The sequence below is a fragment of the Caloenas nicobarica genome, chromosome 1, assembly GCF_036013445.1.
Source record: "Caloenas nicobarica isolate bCalNic1 chromosome 1, bCalNic1.hap1, whole genome shotgun sequence".
NCBI classification, from domain to species: domain Eukaryota; kingdom Metazoa; phylum Chordata; class Aves; order Columbiformes; family Columbidae; genus Caloenas; species Caloenas nicobarica.
Genome location: NC_088245.1, coordinates 58348866 through 58365856, shown reverse-complemented (window position 1 = coordinate 58365856; position 16991 = coordinate 58348866). Strand labels below are relative to the sequence as shown.

Below are 16991 nucleotides of genomic sequence, written 5' to 3'. Positions count from 1 at the left end.
AAGACATCAGTTTGCGCAAAAGCCTGTGAGGAAGAGCATTTCAGGAGGAAATCTGCTCAAGGCAGGAGGTTTCCTCTCCCGTGTCCCCAGTACCCAGAAGGGATGTACCCACAGCTATGGCATCCCTGGGTGTGCAGCCTTCGTCCTCTGCTAGCCCACGCTGCCAGCTCCTCTGCGAGCTGCTGGGCTCTCTGATTCTCTGGGAGAATCTGAGGTGGTGCTCAGAAGAAACAGCCCCTGGTAACCTGAGGGCTCAGGGACTGTGACCAGCTCTGCCTGGGCAGCCACGGGGGAGGGAAGGGTCCTTTACCCTGCCCTCTGGCTTGCTGCTAGTGCAGCTGGATGCAGTCTGCTCCAGAATGAATGTGATGCAGCGTTCGAGATTTTTTTTTTTTTTTAACCTGAAGTGATTAGTCAAAACACTTAAACAATGAATTGACGCACACTGGAAACTCTTTTCATCCTGTCTGAGGAGCCAAGAGCAAAGTTATTGGATGTCATTCCAAGAATGCGCCTTTAAGGTTAAGAATGTGTAAAGTTTCTCAATATCACAGTAAGTCTTAAAGATGCCTCACATCAAACATTTCCTGTTTCTGTTGTAAAACATAAAAAATGAGCTGGGAAAAAAAAGTAAGCTGAGCAGAGCTGTGGGTCTGTCTTTCTATGAATCCACAAAGGGCATGGCTGTATCTCCATCCTGGGTCAAGATTTTGAGTGGACGGTCCATTTCCTCACGTTAGCTCAGCACAGACAATTACTGCCAGATTTGTTCACCCCTTAATTTACACGAAATAGCTAAGAAGAAAGTTGCACCTGGACATCAATTACCTGGGAACAGCTCTTTCCTGTCTCATTCCCTGTTGGAGCTCAATATTAAACTGTTTCCTGAGGGGCCACATAGGCAGTTAATTAAACTATTTCACAGCATAAGTTTTTGCCACTATCTGCAATTTGTCTGGATGCTCGTTTGGTTCTCACAGAGTGGGCTGGGCAATGGGAATGTTTTGGTAAATCATGACAGCACCACTGTGACTTCCTCAAGCACCGGTCTTCTCTTTTCTCCTGTTGCTCAGTACGCTTTGGTAGAAGAGTGGCCATGGGCCCATGTGACAAAAGTTCACGCACAAGTGGAAACCATCGAGTGTGTTCCATCAGTAGGTCTGTGTTTGGCTGGTGCAGCTCTGAGCATGAGCAAGCCTGGCTGGCACTCTAGTGCAGATGGGGTATCAGGGATGAAATATTCAGTGTACCTCCTAGGCAGGTTTCTGGCTCCCAGGTGGTCAGATAAAATTATCCTTTTCTGCTGAACTCTCTCTTTTTTTTTTTTTCTGTTTTGTGAGGGCAATCTGATGTACAAACAATAAATTTGAGCTCAGCTGCTGGCCAGCATCACGAGGAAGACAGCTTCATCTCTGTTCCTGCTCTGCTCCTGGTTGTACCCCATTGGTGATGTTGGCCATGTCGGTCACTGAACTGTAACACAGCTATGGCCAGAGCCAGCTCTTGCAGCCACGTCTAGAGGGACCTTAAGTTCATTTTGCCAGCTTCATGTCACATGTAATGACCCTGTCTCACATGTGACCTGCCAATAACCACCACATCAGGACTGGATCATCAGGGGAAGATGGTCTCATGGAGCTTTGTCCATGTAACAGTGATACTCATCCATTTTATGAACCTGTGATCTGTTTGGGCTGGCACTGGCTACTGTAGTCTTAAGGGCTGCTAAGCTCTGCCTTAGCAATCTTTGCTATAAACTGACTGCCAGGTGAGTGAGATCCATTCTGTAATATGGCCAATTGGAAAAAGGAAAGAAAAAGAGTTTTTGGTTACTGAGTTTTTCCCAGAAAAATGTCTTTAAACATTAAAACACAGATATACTTTTTGTCTCACGCAATGCCTGAGAGTATGAAGAACTGAGGCGCATCAAGGAAGACCTCTGGAGTCTATTTATATAATCTGAAACTCGAAAAAATACAGAAATGCACAAAGCACGAGACTCAACAATTTTTATAACAAGCTTTGTGTCACTGAGATTGCTGTTATGGATGTTTATATTTAGGTCAGATTTTCATTCTCTTTCCAAATTTATCTAGGATACTAATACATATAAGAAAGTTAATTAGTCAGATACACTCAATGAAATTGTGTTGTCAGTTATAATGCTGAAAATTTGGATTATTTTTTCTATGGCTGAAATAATGACATAAAAAATGATGTAGCTGAGACCAGTGTTTGCTTCCACTTCTCTACAGTGGAGTGTAAAAGCAATAAGAAAATGGGGGAGAGCACTACAAACGTTTTTCAATAAGATGAACAGATAATCAGAACGAAGTGTTGGAAATTGGGAGTTGATAATTTAAAACAGGGCACGCATTTTTTTCCCTCAGCTCTCCCATCTTTTTGCTGCTGAGACTTTTAGGTCAGGAACTCCCCTTAGAGAATTTTACACTTCAAGTGGCTCACGTTGCCCTGTAAGGATCGTATTACAATCTCTAGTATGATAAAGGTGCCTGGGAGGGGAAAGCAGAGGAGGTGATCCATAAACATGGTCAACTATATGGATTCTGGTCTTTCTGCAATTTGTGGTTTCAGTACCTTTCAGAGCTCTTTGGAACACAAAAATCCTGTATTTTCCCTTTGACCTGAGCTCTTTTTTCAGCATTTGCATCCTTATCAGTTGTTTCCATTTTAAGAAGAAATGTGTGTCAGAAGCAGTTGATATACTTGCAAGGGAATTATATGGTTTGGTACCTAGAACAGGAGAGAAACGAGACTTCTCTATTCTTGGTGCAACCCTGTCTATTTACTTTAAACAAAATCCTATTTCCCTAAGCAGAATAAGAAAGAAAAATACAACCAAACCAGCAGCTTCCATTGTGTACAATACATCCTCCTTTCCAACACAAATCTATCTTCATCTGTGGTTTCACAAAACAAAGCACTCTGCAACAATGCCGGCTTATAGCGTGCTCCCAAGCTGTGAATTCAATCAGAAAATTGGTCTGACTCAAGAAAATTCTGCAACAAATGCCTTGCTATTTTCTTAAGTTGGGTAAGTTTGCCAACCCAGTTAAAAAAGATGCCGAGCACAGTGGAAGGAATAGCAAGAGCACCAGATTTGGCTTGCTCCATTGCATAAAGAAGCTACACACTGATTGAGCCTGGATGTCCCTGTCGATCCAGGCTCAAAGACAATCCCTTGACTCCACACTGCCCTGTGTCTCTTGTGTCCTAGTGGGACGCCGCAAACAGAAGAAACCTCCAGGAGGGGAAAAGAGGAGTGCCAAGTGCCCAGCAACTGTAGGGTTGCTATCTCAGGAGAATTTCATTTAGTGGAGACTCACCTAGTTTCACCCAGAAAATAATATTCCTTCCTCAGGACCCAAATACAAATGTTACTTTGAATATTCAGCTAATGTTGTCTTAAGAGTCAGCAAAAGTTATGGCAGCTGCTTCATGTAACACAACATTCAACTGTGAAAATGTTTTCAGAATCATTACTGATCGTTACTAAATCATCTCAGTAATTATTTCAGAATTGTTTCAGAATCATTGACTGATTTGCAGAGTCGTTGACTGATTTATAGTTCTTCTGGAACTCACCGATCCATTCGTAGCTGGCAGACAATGCTCAATGCATCTACAACTCCCTCTTCCTTCAACTGCTGACAACCAATGGCCGTGGCAATAAAACATCCAGTTCTTCCTATACCAGCACTGAAAAGAAAGCAAAATTTAATCAGGCAATGGAGTTCACAGATCAAAGGAGTTAAGTGGAAAACACTAAATACATAGGAAAACGCTAAAAGTACAAAACATGGAATTGCTTGGACCCACAGTTCCTGGGTGCTTGACCAGCAAGGGTAACTTCTCAGCTCAGCTTCTTAAAGAGGAATTAAAGCCTACACTGTCCCAGCAGTCCAGTTGTTGTGGGTAATTTTTGAGGCTAACATATTTCCAGTTCGCACACAAGCATATGGTAAGAAAAACAATCTCCATTAGCACCACAAAGTCCAAATATTCTCTGGCACAGTCCAAACCAATTAGGAAGATACACACAGAGCTGGGGGAAAAGCCCACTTAAAGGCAAAAGTCAGTAGGGCTTTATGCTTGAACCCTCAAAGTATACAGGGGTTCTGCTAACTACACCTCTAACCATGAAAGTAAAAAGCACCTAGAACCATGCTGATGAAATTAACTCCCTCTCCCATGACTCTGCAGGAGGGAGAAGGATTTGGTGCTGTAACTCTCCAGGTTTTCTAGAGGCCTGCTTGGAAACAGCCGTTTTGGCACTCTTTTTACTCCCTGGGCCTCCAAAACTCTGTTTCTTGCTTAAGTAATGTGGAATTTGGTGCAGGGATTCCTGTCGCGCTGCATGGCAGGAAAATGTGAGGAAAACAGTTAAAACATGGAGTCAGGGGCACAGATTTACATCTCTGGCCTTATAGTAAATACTTAACCATTTGGTGCCTTGCTTTGTTCATCTGTGTGATAGCTATGATTACTATGTACCTCGTAAGAGCACTGCAAGAGTTATTTATATGAATGCCAGGAAGAATATGTTGAGTATCTCAGATGGAAGTTTGATATATCTGAGTGCCAAGTATTAGCAGGAGTATGTCCATTTGCTACAGCTGAAAAAAATCACAATCTACTCAACACAGAATGAAAGACAGAGGTGCTTTAGAGACTCAAGAGCCCTCCCATCTGGAAATGAAAATTTCCAAGAGGACTCAGCAATATTAAATATAGGAGTAAGTCTAAGCCAACCATGAGGGGACAATGAGATGTAAAACTGGCAGCCTAAGAAAGGATAGAGTATGATGAAGATCCCAAGTTTACAGCATGTCTCCTTGGACATCAATATATATGGGATAAATGTATCCAAAAGGATAAGGACATAGTTTATAAAGAGGGATTTGGAGAATGCAATATAATGCATACCCCCATTCTCTTCCTCAAATATTTTGAAACTCTTGAAAGCGGGGCTAACAAGTTTATACAATTCAGATATAAGTGAAGTTTGCTATAATGAAGAGTTCTTTTTTTCTCTTATTTGGAGTGGATTAAGTGTTCTTGGACAAGTCCTTAATATGTATTAAACAAAGGCTAGGGTTTTCTAATGCATTTTCTTCCTTGGCTTAGGCATGCCAGTCCTATCTAATTACATAGCTTTATTTCAGGCAATGCAGGATAAAAATAACATTGTTCTTCACTTGCCTGACCTTTCTTTCTTGGTATATCCAGAAAATATGGAGAGCTACTTACTCTGAAGTATTTTCAAGCACCTTAACATGGTGTGTGTATATATATATATATATATATATATATATATAGATTACATATATTTCTATTTTCTCCCTTTTTTTTAGGAGTTTGATGTGTAGCAGCTCATTCATAACAACTGTGGTCTGTTAATTTGGAGTGTGGAATATTGGACTGTTATGATTTTGGGATTAAGAGATGCAGGCAGTATGCTTTTTATAGAACATGTTCATGCACTTGCTGATGAGGAAAGAAAGCACAAATTTCCAGCAATAACTATAACAGTGTCAAGTTTCTGAGCATGAAAGTTTTATCCCTTATTCTCATTTAAGAAACTTTTACAAGTCCTCCAATATGCCAAATTGCTTGTTCTTCTGGGAAGCAGAAAACGGCATTGTGGTCCAGATTCTCAGTCAACTTGGTTTCACTGATTAAATGCAGCTAAATTAGTTTTACATTTGTAGAATATAATTATGTGTTCTAATTCTTCCTTATTGATTCAATTTAAATAAAAAACAATTCCCTTTATATTTGAAAACTCTCGATTAAAACTTGCATTTGATCCCAAACTGCTCAGCTGCCATTAAAAACAAACTTATTTTGATGTACTAACTACACATCCAAAGGAGAGATTAAGGAGATATTTTCCATATTTACCACATGCTTTGATGAGTGACATGAGGGAGGAAACATATACCTTCCCAGTGAATGCCACTATAAAGATTGGTAAGAACTTAAAACTTTCTTCCTTTGGAAAACTGTGTCCTTGGCTGTGTGTAATCAGACGTGCTAATTTTAAGGAGCAAAGCAAAAGTTTATTTATTTATTTATTTTTCCTATTCCTTTGCAGAATAGGAACTACTTTGCCAGAAGAAGTAAAGTCCTTTTTATATCTGGAGTCTGGAGTGGGTTCATCACTGAAGTGTCTAAGACAGCACCCTATGCTGATACACTGCAAGAAGATATACAAAAAACTGAATTACTTTTTTTTTCACTTGTGCCATATAAATAGATTATTAAAGCATGTCTGCTTCATGTTAAGGATCATTGTTTGAGTGTGCACTGCAATGCTCCTCTGGAAATAACTGAGAATTGTGCAGTTGTATCTGGGGTCCAAGTTTAAAAGTGTGCACAGGCTCTATAAGACTTGGATAACCTCATCTGCAACTCAGATTAAAAGGAAAGAAACTATCTGACTAGAAAATAGAGTGTGAATGAGTTTACCCATTCTGTAGACCAATAGCTGAATTGTCACTGAAGTGCAATTAATCTAATCACAACTGAGATGATGTCTGGGTCATTAATCATGATTACAGAGCTTGCTGCCCTATCAGTCATCTCAGAAAGACACCCCATTCTTCAGAAGACTCTCATTACTGAAGATCCTTACTGGAAAAATGGGACTCTCAATAGCCACCCAGAGATTTGTGGATTGTTTCAGGAAACTGCAATTCCTGATAAAAATAGCTGCATAAAATTTTGGAAAGTTCCTTATTCCTCACATTCTGGTTTTGAAAAATGATGGGTGGTTCAAATCTGGCTTCCATTTCTCTAAATCTCCTAAACATGGAGTTAAAAAGAAGTGGTTCAAGATGAGAAGTTCTGGTTTTGATGTAATTCTCGGAAAAAAAAGAACTGTAAAATATGTATCCTCACAGTTATGAGACAAAGCAAATAAGGATTACACTGTTGTTTTTTTTTTTTTCTATTTTGCTTCACCTACTCGTTTCCACCAATGTAACAAATCCAGTACTACTTCCTACTACTTAAATTGCAACATGGGGCAATGAATCAACATAAAGCAATAAAATGCGATTTAATTAGAATGATTAGAAGGACATTCTCTGGTTCATTACAATTTGAGTAACACTCTGGTCTTTAGTACTGAAAAACATTTTGCTCTTGAGTATCAAACCAACTGCCTTTGTGAAAATGTTCACAAATTTTAGTACTGATGTGTTTTGGTCTCCAAATTTGTACCTGATATGTGCTGTGCAAAATTGACTGTCTTTACAACATTTTAGCCAACCAGTCACACGGCAGTGCATGTGACTTCGGTATGTAATTGTAAAACAAGACTAAAAAGAAAGCAAATCATGAATAAAGAACAGAAGCATAATAATTTTTCCAGCTGGTCTTTCAAAAAGAGAGTTCATTAGTAGAAATGGACAAAAGTTCAGTAACGATTTGCTAGCAACAAGGGAATTCTCTCCAAAGCTCAGATCCTCAAATATGAACAGAAAAAGTCAATTAGCATGAAGAGGATCTGGGGAATTTTACTCTTCCCCAAATACGTTCTTTGTTTAGGAGGAGGACTGTTTGATGTGATTTGCTCTGGCCTTGCTTTGGGCAATCATTTAAGAGAAGGATTGCAAAAATTACCTGCAGTGCACAACCACAGGCCCTCTGCCAGGTGATTCCACCCTGTCCTCTTCTACATCCAGCATGAGCTGCAGCAGAGGCTGAGCGCTGTCGGGGGTTTTGTGGTCCGGCCAGGACGTGTACCAGTAGTGTTTCACACTCCGAGACTGACTCCCTTGCTGAAAATAACATGAAGATTTCATATGCACACTTGTGGTGAACAATTCTTTTGATTTCTCTTAATGTTATGGTAAAAAGACAGTAAAAGGGAGAGAGACTTAACTTTTTTTTATTAGACTCAGAGGATGCAATTGCAGGGAACAGGTGTGCTTCCAGGGACACAGTTGTAAGAAGGGTTTGTACACCTGAGAACTTAGCTGTTTTTCCAGCTATGTGAGTTCTGCTCTATCCATCTGACTACTGGCTTGTTGACTCTGTTGTCCATTGGGAATTGTTAGATCAGCAACAAGATCTAGAGATTAGCTTGATCTGGGCTTCTGTATCTCTCAATTATTATATATTTCCTCTACCACTAAAGGACATTATCATGAGAGTTTGATACTAAAATTACAAGAGTATTTAAGTTAAAGGTGCAGAAGAACTGCCCTTCTAGATTAATCAGACATCCCAGTTTGTCCAATTATTCTCTCCAATAGAGGATGTTACTGCTTCAACAAGCAAAGGGGCTAAATATGGGCTGGAGTAGTTTGTGTTGGATGATATGACTTCTGCCCACTTCCCACTGCATGGGCTGAAACACCAAACAAATTTTCCCAAGTCATTACTTACTGTAATGCTCCATGAGGAGCAGTAGATGATGCAATCTGATAGCACATAAGCGTAATATAGGGAGTAACTTAGAAGAGGAGCATCTGCCTTCTTTGGCACAGTTAATGTTTAGTTAGAACCATGAAAACATAAAGCTTTTGTTATACACTCCTTATATTTTTAGCTTCTCAAATGGGCTATGGATGCATTCAGCAAACAACATGAGCAGCGTATCTTTTTCAAAATGATGCTATGCCAGTTCTTTCTTTAACTAAAATCCCTTCACATTGCCTGGGCAATTCTAAAAAGGCCTCATAGCAAATGTAATTCAAGAGAGCGAAACTTGCACTCTTTTTGAAGCCTTTTATATTGCCAGAGCGATACAAAACAGCAATAGGATAAGTGTTCCAGTGCTTTGGTCTCAATCGCACCTTGCAGCTGTGAGCTTCATAGCTCAGTTACTCCTCCTGTAAAAATCTATGCCCTTTAAAAAAATTCCTTAACTTCACTTAACATTAAAAAAAATAAAGCATTAAGAGCAGTGCTTCTCAGATGCAGATTGTTACCTTTATTGTAAGCTGACGGATAGTATAGTTCTCGCATTCTTGCACACTGTTAACAAGGACTTCAACCTTCCCATAGATTCCTCTTTTTTCTGGCCAATAGAGCACGCATTTCTGGAAAGCAACCATCAGTGTCATCAACAAACTGGATCCTGGAGCCATATTCATATCCAATTTTTACACAGAATGTATTTGTCTGGGAAGTTCAGATGAATTCAATTGAGGTGTTATTCATATCAGAAGCATTCCTAAATAAGATATTGCAGGGTTCTTAATGAGTGGCTTACTTAGGCCTGATTTTCAGGATCTGAGTTTTTCAGATATGGATCTGTCACTGAACATTTTCTACAGCTGTTTTTATTCTCAAAAGCTCAATGAAGTTCCGTTAACGAAATTATTTTCCACATTTAAAATGAAAGGGTTTTTTTTTTCCCCCTAAAATATTCTTTAATCCATAGAATTAAATTTATAAAGTTTACTCTTTACAAATGAGATTTCCTTCTGAGGAAGGGATTCGTCCTCTCCTCACAAGACTTTTTGTCCTCTTTACTCTCCTCAACCCTGACACAACAAAGCATGTAAATGTGGCCTTAGATCTTACTGAATTCAATGGGACTTAATGTGCATATTAAAGCATTTTGCAGAATCTGAGTTGTCTACTATATAATTCACTAGAAATTAATTTTAAAAAATCCATCAATCTTGCTAGAGCTACACAAAATTATTTATAGAATTCTTAATGAATCAGTAGTGTTATATTATTTCAGCAATGTACCTGACAAGCACCTACTAAAAAGATGAAGAAATAGCATTTTACAGTGTGAACCAATTTGATTTTCCTCTGCAATAGTTTGCTTATCTTCCAATCAACTGCAATTCATATTAATTTCCATTAAAGTATCTCTACAGTCTACCTGAAAGCAAACATCCCTGTTGTATAAGTACTTCTCTAAAAATATATGCTCATTATCTTAAGAGTGTAAGGTTTTTGAAAGCCACATTTTCAGAAATAATGCTGGCCAATCTAACTTGTTCATTAAATAAAACCAAACCAAAACCAAAACAACAATTTAATAAAATCTTCTTTTTAATATCCAATGCACAGGTAAAAAAACCACTGACAGAACAGACAGTTCTACAACAACAGGAACCCACAAATAACTTGTTTGTATTTCCTCACAAAGTCTTGCTGAAGAAACTGGTATATATTCAGGCAGTATCCTACATTATGCAGCAAAATGAAACAATCCCTTTAATGTAAGTAATTGCCACAAAACATAGGTCCCAGTAAATCCTGCTAAAAATGAACCAGAAAAAAATATCGGTGAAATGCAAGGCTTTACCACCAGGTGTGATCTTTAAGCTGTTACTCTACTTGATAACCCAATAGCTGATTGAACTGAATCATCTCTGTTTTATAAATACTTTTCTAAAAATAGATGTTCATTACCTTAATAGTGTGAGGTGTGTGAAAGCCAAGTTTTCTGAAATAATGCTGGCCAGTCTGATTGGTTTCGTTCAAATCCTGTCTTTTGCAGAATTACTCGAACATCCTAAATTTGCTGTCTCCCCGAAGACATCAAGAATGGCAATAAAATACTCAGAAATTTGTGTGAAAAAAAACCTTCACAAGTTCCATGTGACACATATAGCTACTATCATCTGCCAGATCTGCAATTCATGCCCCTCCCTGGGAGTGCAGTTTTCAGTGCTAATATGGGAAAAAGAAAAGTCTAAATACACAATTGTACCCTGACAATCAACAATAGTCAAGTCAACCCCTGAGACTTCTTGATAAATGCGAGCAAGCGACGTTCACTACAAAGCCTTCAGGCACTCCAGAAGAGTGTTTTTCTTGACTCTTTCCCAGAACTGGAATTGGCAACTTGCTCTGGGTGGACAATGAAACGGGGCTGTTCATTAAAATAACTTTCATTTAACAGTCTGTCTACATTTAGTGAGATACAATGGATTATTTTTAACACAGTCTCCGTGCACCTTTTTAAAATACCGTTTGTTACTGCCTTAAAAAATAGCCTCGCAAATTGAGCTGGGATCAGCTGGTTCAGGCACTTCTAAGAAGACAGATATTTGGGAGAATTAGCATGTTTTTGGAAGTTAATTATAATAAAGGGATAAAGATGAAGACGGGAGGGATAAACATATCAAACATAAAAAAAAAATACAGAAAATCCCAGGAGCATCATCAAAAAAAGAGTAAGTTGCCTCAAGCTATTGCATGAACCTTAGAGAAAATTCCACTGGTCTCAAGTAGGTATGTTTTAAACCTATTCAAAAGCCAAACACAATGGTTATGAAGTGTGCTCTCTAGCTTCATGTCTGTAATCAGGAAAAGCTTATTGTCTACAGCATATATCAGAAAAAAAGGAAGAATTCACTTGTCTTATCACCATGTAGTCCTCAACCTCCACTCATTGTGCTGGTCCCGATTCTGTTCCTTGCTGTTCTTTCAGGCCACATAGTTTCCCTTCGAGCATATTCCTCTATTACAGCACTTTTAAAATAGGTCACATATTTTGTGAGTTTGAGATTGAACGTTCAACCATCTGTGTAGTCAGCAAACACAGAACAGCTACAAGCAGGATTTTTTAAAAGACACTTAAGCTCAAAAAAAAGAAATCCTAACCAAATTTGCATGGCAGCCAAAAGCCTGGGAATCTTCTAACTTTCACGTGGAAAATATCTTCCTGCCATCTTTCAAATTCCATTGGTTAGCTTTTTCATAGAATCATAGACTCATTTTGGTTGGAAAAGAAGCTCAAGATCATTGAGTTCAACCATAACCTAACTCTGGCATTAAACCATGTCCCTAAGAACCTCATCTACATGTCTTTTAAACACCTCCAGGGATGGTGACTCCACCACTTCCCTGGGCAGCCTGTTCCAATGCCTGACAACCCTTTCCATGAAGAATTTTTTCCTAATATCCAGTCTAAACCTCCTCTGGTGCAACTTGAGGCCATTTCCTCTTGTCCTGTCACTTGTTACTCAAGAGAAGAGACCAACACCCTCCATGCTACAACCTCCTTTCAGGTAGTTGTAGAGATCGATGAGATCTCCCCTCAGCCTCTTTTTCTCCAGGCTAAACAGCCTCAGTTCTCTCAGCTGCTCCTCATGAAACTTTTGCAAATAAATGATTTTTTTAAAAAGGCAAAAAACCAAACAACAAACAAATGCAAACAAAAACCCTACAAAAAAACAACCAACCAAACAAAAACCAAACAAAACCCTAAAAAACACCAAAACAAACCAAAACAACACCAAAGCAAAAAAACCCACACAACATTCTCCGACCTGAACAGGAAGGTTATACAATGAACAGTATCTCGCATGACCTGTAATTGATTTCAGCCCTTGTCCTCCCCTCAGTGACAGGGCTGCAGGCCCAGGCTCCCCCCGTCCTCTGCCCTGTCTCCTCGTGCGCCCTGTCCCAGGCCTGCTGGGTGCTGGGCTCCATGGGAAGCTCCTGAGCAGGATCTGGCCCTGCTTCAGGCTGGGGTGGCAGCAGCTCTTTGCTGTGGTTGGTCCATTCTCACGAGCACAGGCTTTTTAGACTTTCCATAAGCGCTCCTGTCGCAGCCTGGTCCCCCAGTTCTGCTGAAGGGACAAGGCTCGCTCAGCTGACATGTTATTTATGTGCTTTACTTTCCCTGGATTTGGACCCTGAACAAAATAAGTTTAATAATTCTCAAATATGTGTGAAGTTGCTTTACTTCAGCTCCACTTCTTCTGTCATGAGGATGGAGCCAGGTTCTTCTCAGTGACAACCAATGATAGGACAAGGGGTAATGGGTTCAAGCTGGAGCACAAGAGGTTCCACTTAAATTTGAGAAGAAACTTCTTCTCAGTGAGGGTGACAGAACACTGGAACAGGCTGCCCAGGGAGGTTGTGGAGTCTCCTTCTCTGGAGACATTCAAAACCTGCCTGGATGCCTTCCTGTGTAACCTCATCTGGGTGTTCCTGCTCCGGCGGGGGGATTGGACTAGATGATCTTTCGAGGTCCCTTCCAATCCCTAATATTCTGTGATTCTGTGATATTTTTCAATATAGCTATGCCATCAAATTTATACATTAAATGTCCCAATAACCAGGCCAACACACAACAGTAATGAACAATTACAACAAAGCTTCGATTCCAGAAGTCCTTTTTACTCCTGTCATCTATTTACTGTCACTACTAACTCAAGCATGAGAGCTATACATTCAGAGGGCTAGCAGGATTTGCCTTCATATACTAAAATCCTCAAAGTTAGGATGAAATCTACTTAAGTTTTTCCGACACCTAAGACATATCTATGGTGCCAACACTCAACTAAAAAGTAATCTTCGAAGAGGCTTCTGTGAATTCTGTAAAAGGCTGGATTTCTGAATTCCAAAATCTACTTTGCTATGTGCAGATAAGCATGCCTATAGACAAACTGAGGGAAAAAATGACACATGAAAAATAATATGAGCTTTAAACAGTGAGTTAACAAGATTGTCCAAGATAATTACTGACAACAAGATTTACATTATCTGAGATGAATAAACATGCATTGTTTAATGCATGTCAGTACTAGTCCTTTCTTCTTGCAGAACACTGCACAGTATTCTTTATTTACACTTCTCAAAATATGTTTCCTGGTTAACAGGTAATGTTGCCAGTAAGTTTTGAAGGCAAACTAAATGCATATTCTCTATGGAGTACATAGCATAACCATGAAAAACAGCTGATACAACAGCAGTCTGTAAATTTCTCTATAAAATTACATAAAAGTCTATAAAATTCTTACACTCCACATACTTGTCTAACTTCCATTGCGTAGTCGTCTTGACTAAACTCCGTCAGATATGAAGTTTATATGTGCCTCATGGATAAAGCTTTGCAAGATCATGTCCTGAAATATTACTACAGAATTAGAGATGATCACTTTCAATGGGTAATTGATCTCATTCTCTTAGAGCAGGATGGATCACCCTCTGGAGGTTACTGCTCTTCAGTGACCAGGAAGGGTACCTAGATCACTAGATGAGATGTGTTTTTCCTCATATTAACCCTAAAATTATAGCCTAGAATTCCAAGTTTCTCATTTATTCAGGAAGAAGCTCCTTTCCCATGGACTTTCCTGGCACAGGTAGATTTCCAATCTGTTCAGACATTGTGTACTTTTGAGGACAGGTTTTATAGATTCTGCTTAAAATACTCCAGCATCCATAGTTCCTTCAGCATTATTCTTGCTTACAAATCAATCTCATTTTTTTTGGTCAGACTTCAAAATGAAAAAGAAGGAAAATCCAATAATTTAATGCTCTACTTTTTTTTCACACAGCTGAAATGAGTATTTTGCTCAGCACTCTCCTTTCGTGTTATATCTTCTTCGATCTTACAAACACTGTTACCACACCGAATCGTAACGATTTTTTCATCTCATGGAAGGAAATAACTCTATAGAAACCTTTGTTTATCATAATTTCACACAATTCCCATTGTTATTGCAAATTCATCACATCAGTGTACTGAACTAGCACACTAATGTCCCAAATAATTTTGCTTATGCTAAACAAATGAATTTATTGTTGAGATTACAGTTTTTTATGTGACGCTCATTATACGTGACTTTATATATTATAGTATATTATAACTTAAATGGAGGCTGACTGACGTTACAACAAGGAATGGGGCCCATACCTGAGAATCAGGTGTGGGGGTTTATTTGTGCAGGTGTGGATGTGAATGAGTGGATGAATATGCTTTCAAATATGAAGGTATTTGTATGTCTGTGTATTGCAGATGCACCTCCCCGAGAATGATGGAAATAAAGCAGACCACAGAGAAGAAAAAAATATGAAGTGCTATTATGCTAACATCTGCTCTTTCCTTCCCTATAGAGAGCAAATACTTTAACAGTGAAGTTAATACGCTCAGCATCGCCACTAGCCAAGCTGTTTCCTTTCCAATAGCAAGCAAGGTTTCAGGAGGAACCCGCTAACGGTGGGAGAGTTCCTAAGGTTTGTAGACAGGGCAGGACAGCTTGTGCAAACACAGCCTCTCTATATAGCCTGGGAACGATTTGAGATTCCCCACCCTTTCTATTAGGAGGAAATTACCACTGCCAGGCCACAACAATGCGGATAAACACCAGTGCCTAGAGCCTGCGTAACTCAGGTAAACACAGGGCTTCCTGACATGATGGAAACCACTGGGCACTTCTTTCAAGTCATTCTTCTTACACAGTGTCAGATGTGACTGTTTAAACAGTCAGCATTTCCTCAGTGAAATACTTATTCTTTGGGCCAGTTAGGCTGGGTTAAGTTTTCTATGTTTTTAGGAGTAATCTTTTTAATGTGGGCTTCTGGACACTTCTTTGAACAGTCCAGTGCAAAATGGCACCTGATTTGGAAATATGTCCTGGGTTATTTTACAGCACCAACCTGCTTTTTACATATAGCTTTCTTAAAATCCACTGCATTTTAAGTTCATGTTAGAAGCCCAAACTCACAAAGACAAAGAGCCAAGCAGCGGTCAAGGGCAGAAGAAAGAAGAGTATGTCTACTGAGTCCGTGTTTAAATGGAGCAGTGAGTCTGAGACCTGGGAATGCACTTAGGATCTTGGTCCCTTGATCACTCAGACTGGGAATTTTTCCTGAATAAACTCTGTTTCTTTATCATCACATACATCGTAGTTTGAAGAGCAGGAGTGTGAGTGGAACAGGAGCGATATGGCCCTGGTGCATACCTGGTAAGGTGCTGAGGCACCTACCTGGAATTGGGAATTGCTACTGAGTCTAGTAGTATGAACTCAAGAAAAAGTCGAGCTCCTTTATGTCTGTCTCTCTCTTGTCCACAAGCCCTGTAAACCACTTCTGTAACATTCAGTCTTCCAGAACAGAGCTTTGTGTTGGCCCTCTGCACGGGAGAGTGATTTTCATTCCTAATGTCTGGCAGTCACAAATATGGACTCTGGCACTATCAAGGAAAGCCTGGCAACAATTTACATGAATGCTAAATAAAGCTATTAAAGATGTAATTGGGAATGGATCCAAAAGTCACAGAATGTATAACAGGCAGTTAGATGGCCATTAGCAATTGAAATGCAATTGTCATCTCTACTTAGTACTAAGGTAAAGAACCACGTATTTCCATTTTGGCTAAGTCCCTCCATGGTATTGGCATTTGGGAGCCCAAACTGTATTTGTGGGATGGTCCAGAAGATTTGTAATATCTGGAATGAATTCAACACCTGCCATTATAACAAAGTAGAAACTTCAACCATGTCAGGAAACCTCTAATCATAACACTAACCATCTATTGTTTATATACCAGAAGGTAACTATAAGTACAGAGTTGACCAACAGACAAATGAGGTGTTTCTTAAAAAATTATGAACCCAAGATCACAGATCTAGAAAACGGAATTCCTTTTTGTCTTTTTTTAATACATCTCTTATGATTGCTATGCAATTGCAGTTGGTGTATTTTGCTACCCCAATATTACTTTTCATATTGCCCATTACCATAGTATTTAAGAGCTGGTTATCTGCTAGCTTCCTTCTATACCTGCTAAGGCTCTTCCTACAGTATGCAGCCATAGGAATAATTTCTCAGTTCGGCTAGTTGTCATACCTCATTTTTTTCTTTCAGCTTTGTGATCATAACAATGACAGGGCTGTCTTCTTGCCAAACCATCTGCCAGAAATCATTCACGGTATTAATCATGGGTCCCTGAGTTGCAATGAAAGCCTTCTCTTTACCTCCATATCCCTGGTTTAGAAACAGATACAAAAGCATTTACTTTAAATTCACGTGGTCGACCAAAATTGCAGATGAATATTCTAAAAGAGTAGAAAAATGAATCTGGAATTAAAAAAAGAAAGTTATTTGAACTGAAAGCAATTATAACTAACAGTAGAGCAGATCAGAAATTTTTCAGTAGAACAGTTTTTCTTCTGGAAACTACTGATTCGATGGACTGGAATGGTCCTGAGAATACATCAATCCTTCTCAAATTTCCCTGCTTACTTGGCTTCTTC

General features: G+C 39.3%; 1 protein-coding gene across 1 annotated transcript in view; it reads right to left on the bottom strand.

Moving 5' to 3' along the window:
• Nucleotides 1-16991, bottom strand: part of PTPRR (protein tyrosine phosphatase receptor type R) — a 142952-nt gene that overhangs the window by 4016 nt on the left and 121945 nt on the right. The window contains exons 11-14 of the mRNA XM_065632240.1: nucleotides 16585-16722; nucleotides 8964-9074; nucleotides 7651-7808; nucleotides 3607-3720 (exon numbers count right to left, since the gene is read on the bottom strand). Of these exons, the coding sequence (XP_065488312.1) occupies nucleotides 3607-3720; nucleotides 7651-7808; nucleotides 8964-9074; nucleotides 16585-16722 (521 nt within the window). The remainder of the gene's footprint in view (nucleotides 1-3606; nucleotides 3721-7650; nucleotides 7809-8963; nucleotides 9075-16584; nucleotides 16723-16991) is intronic.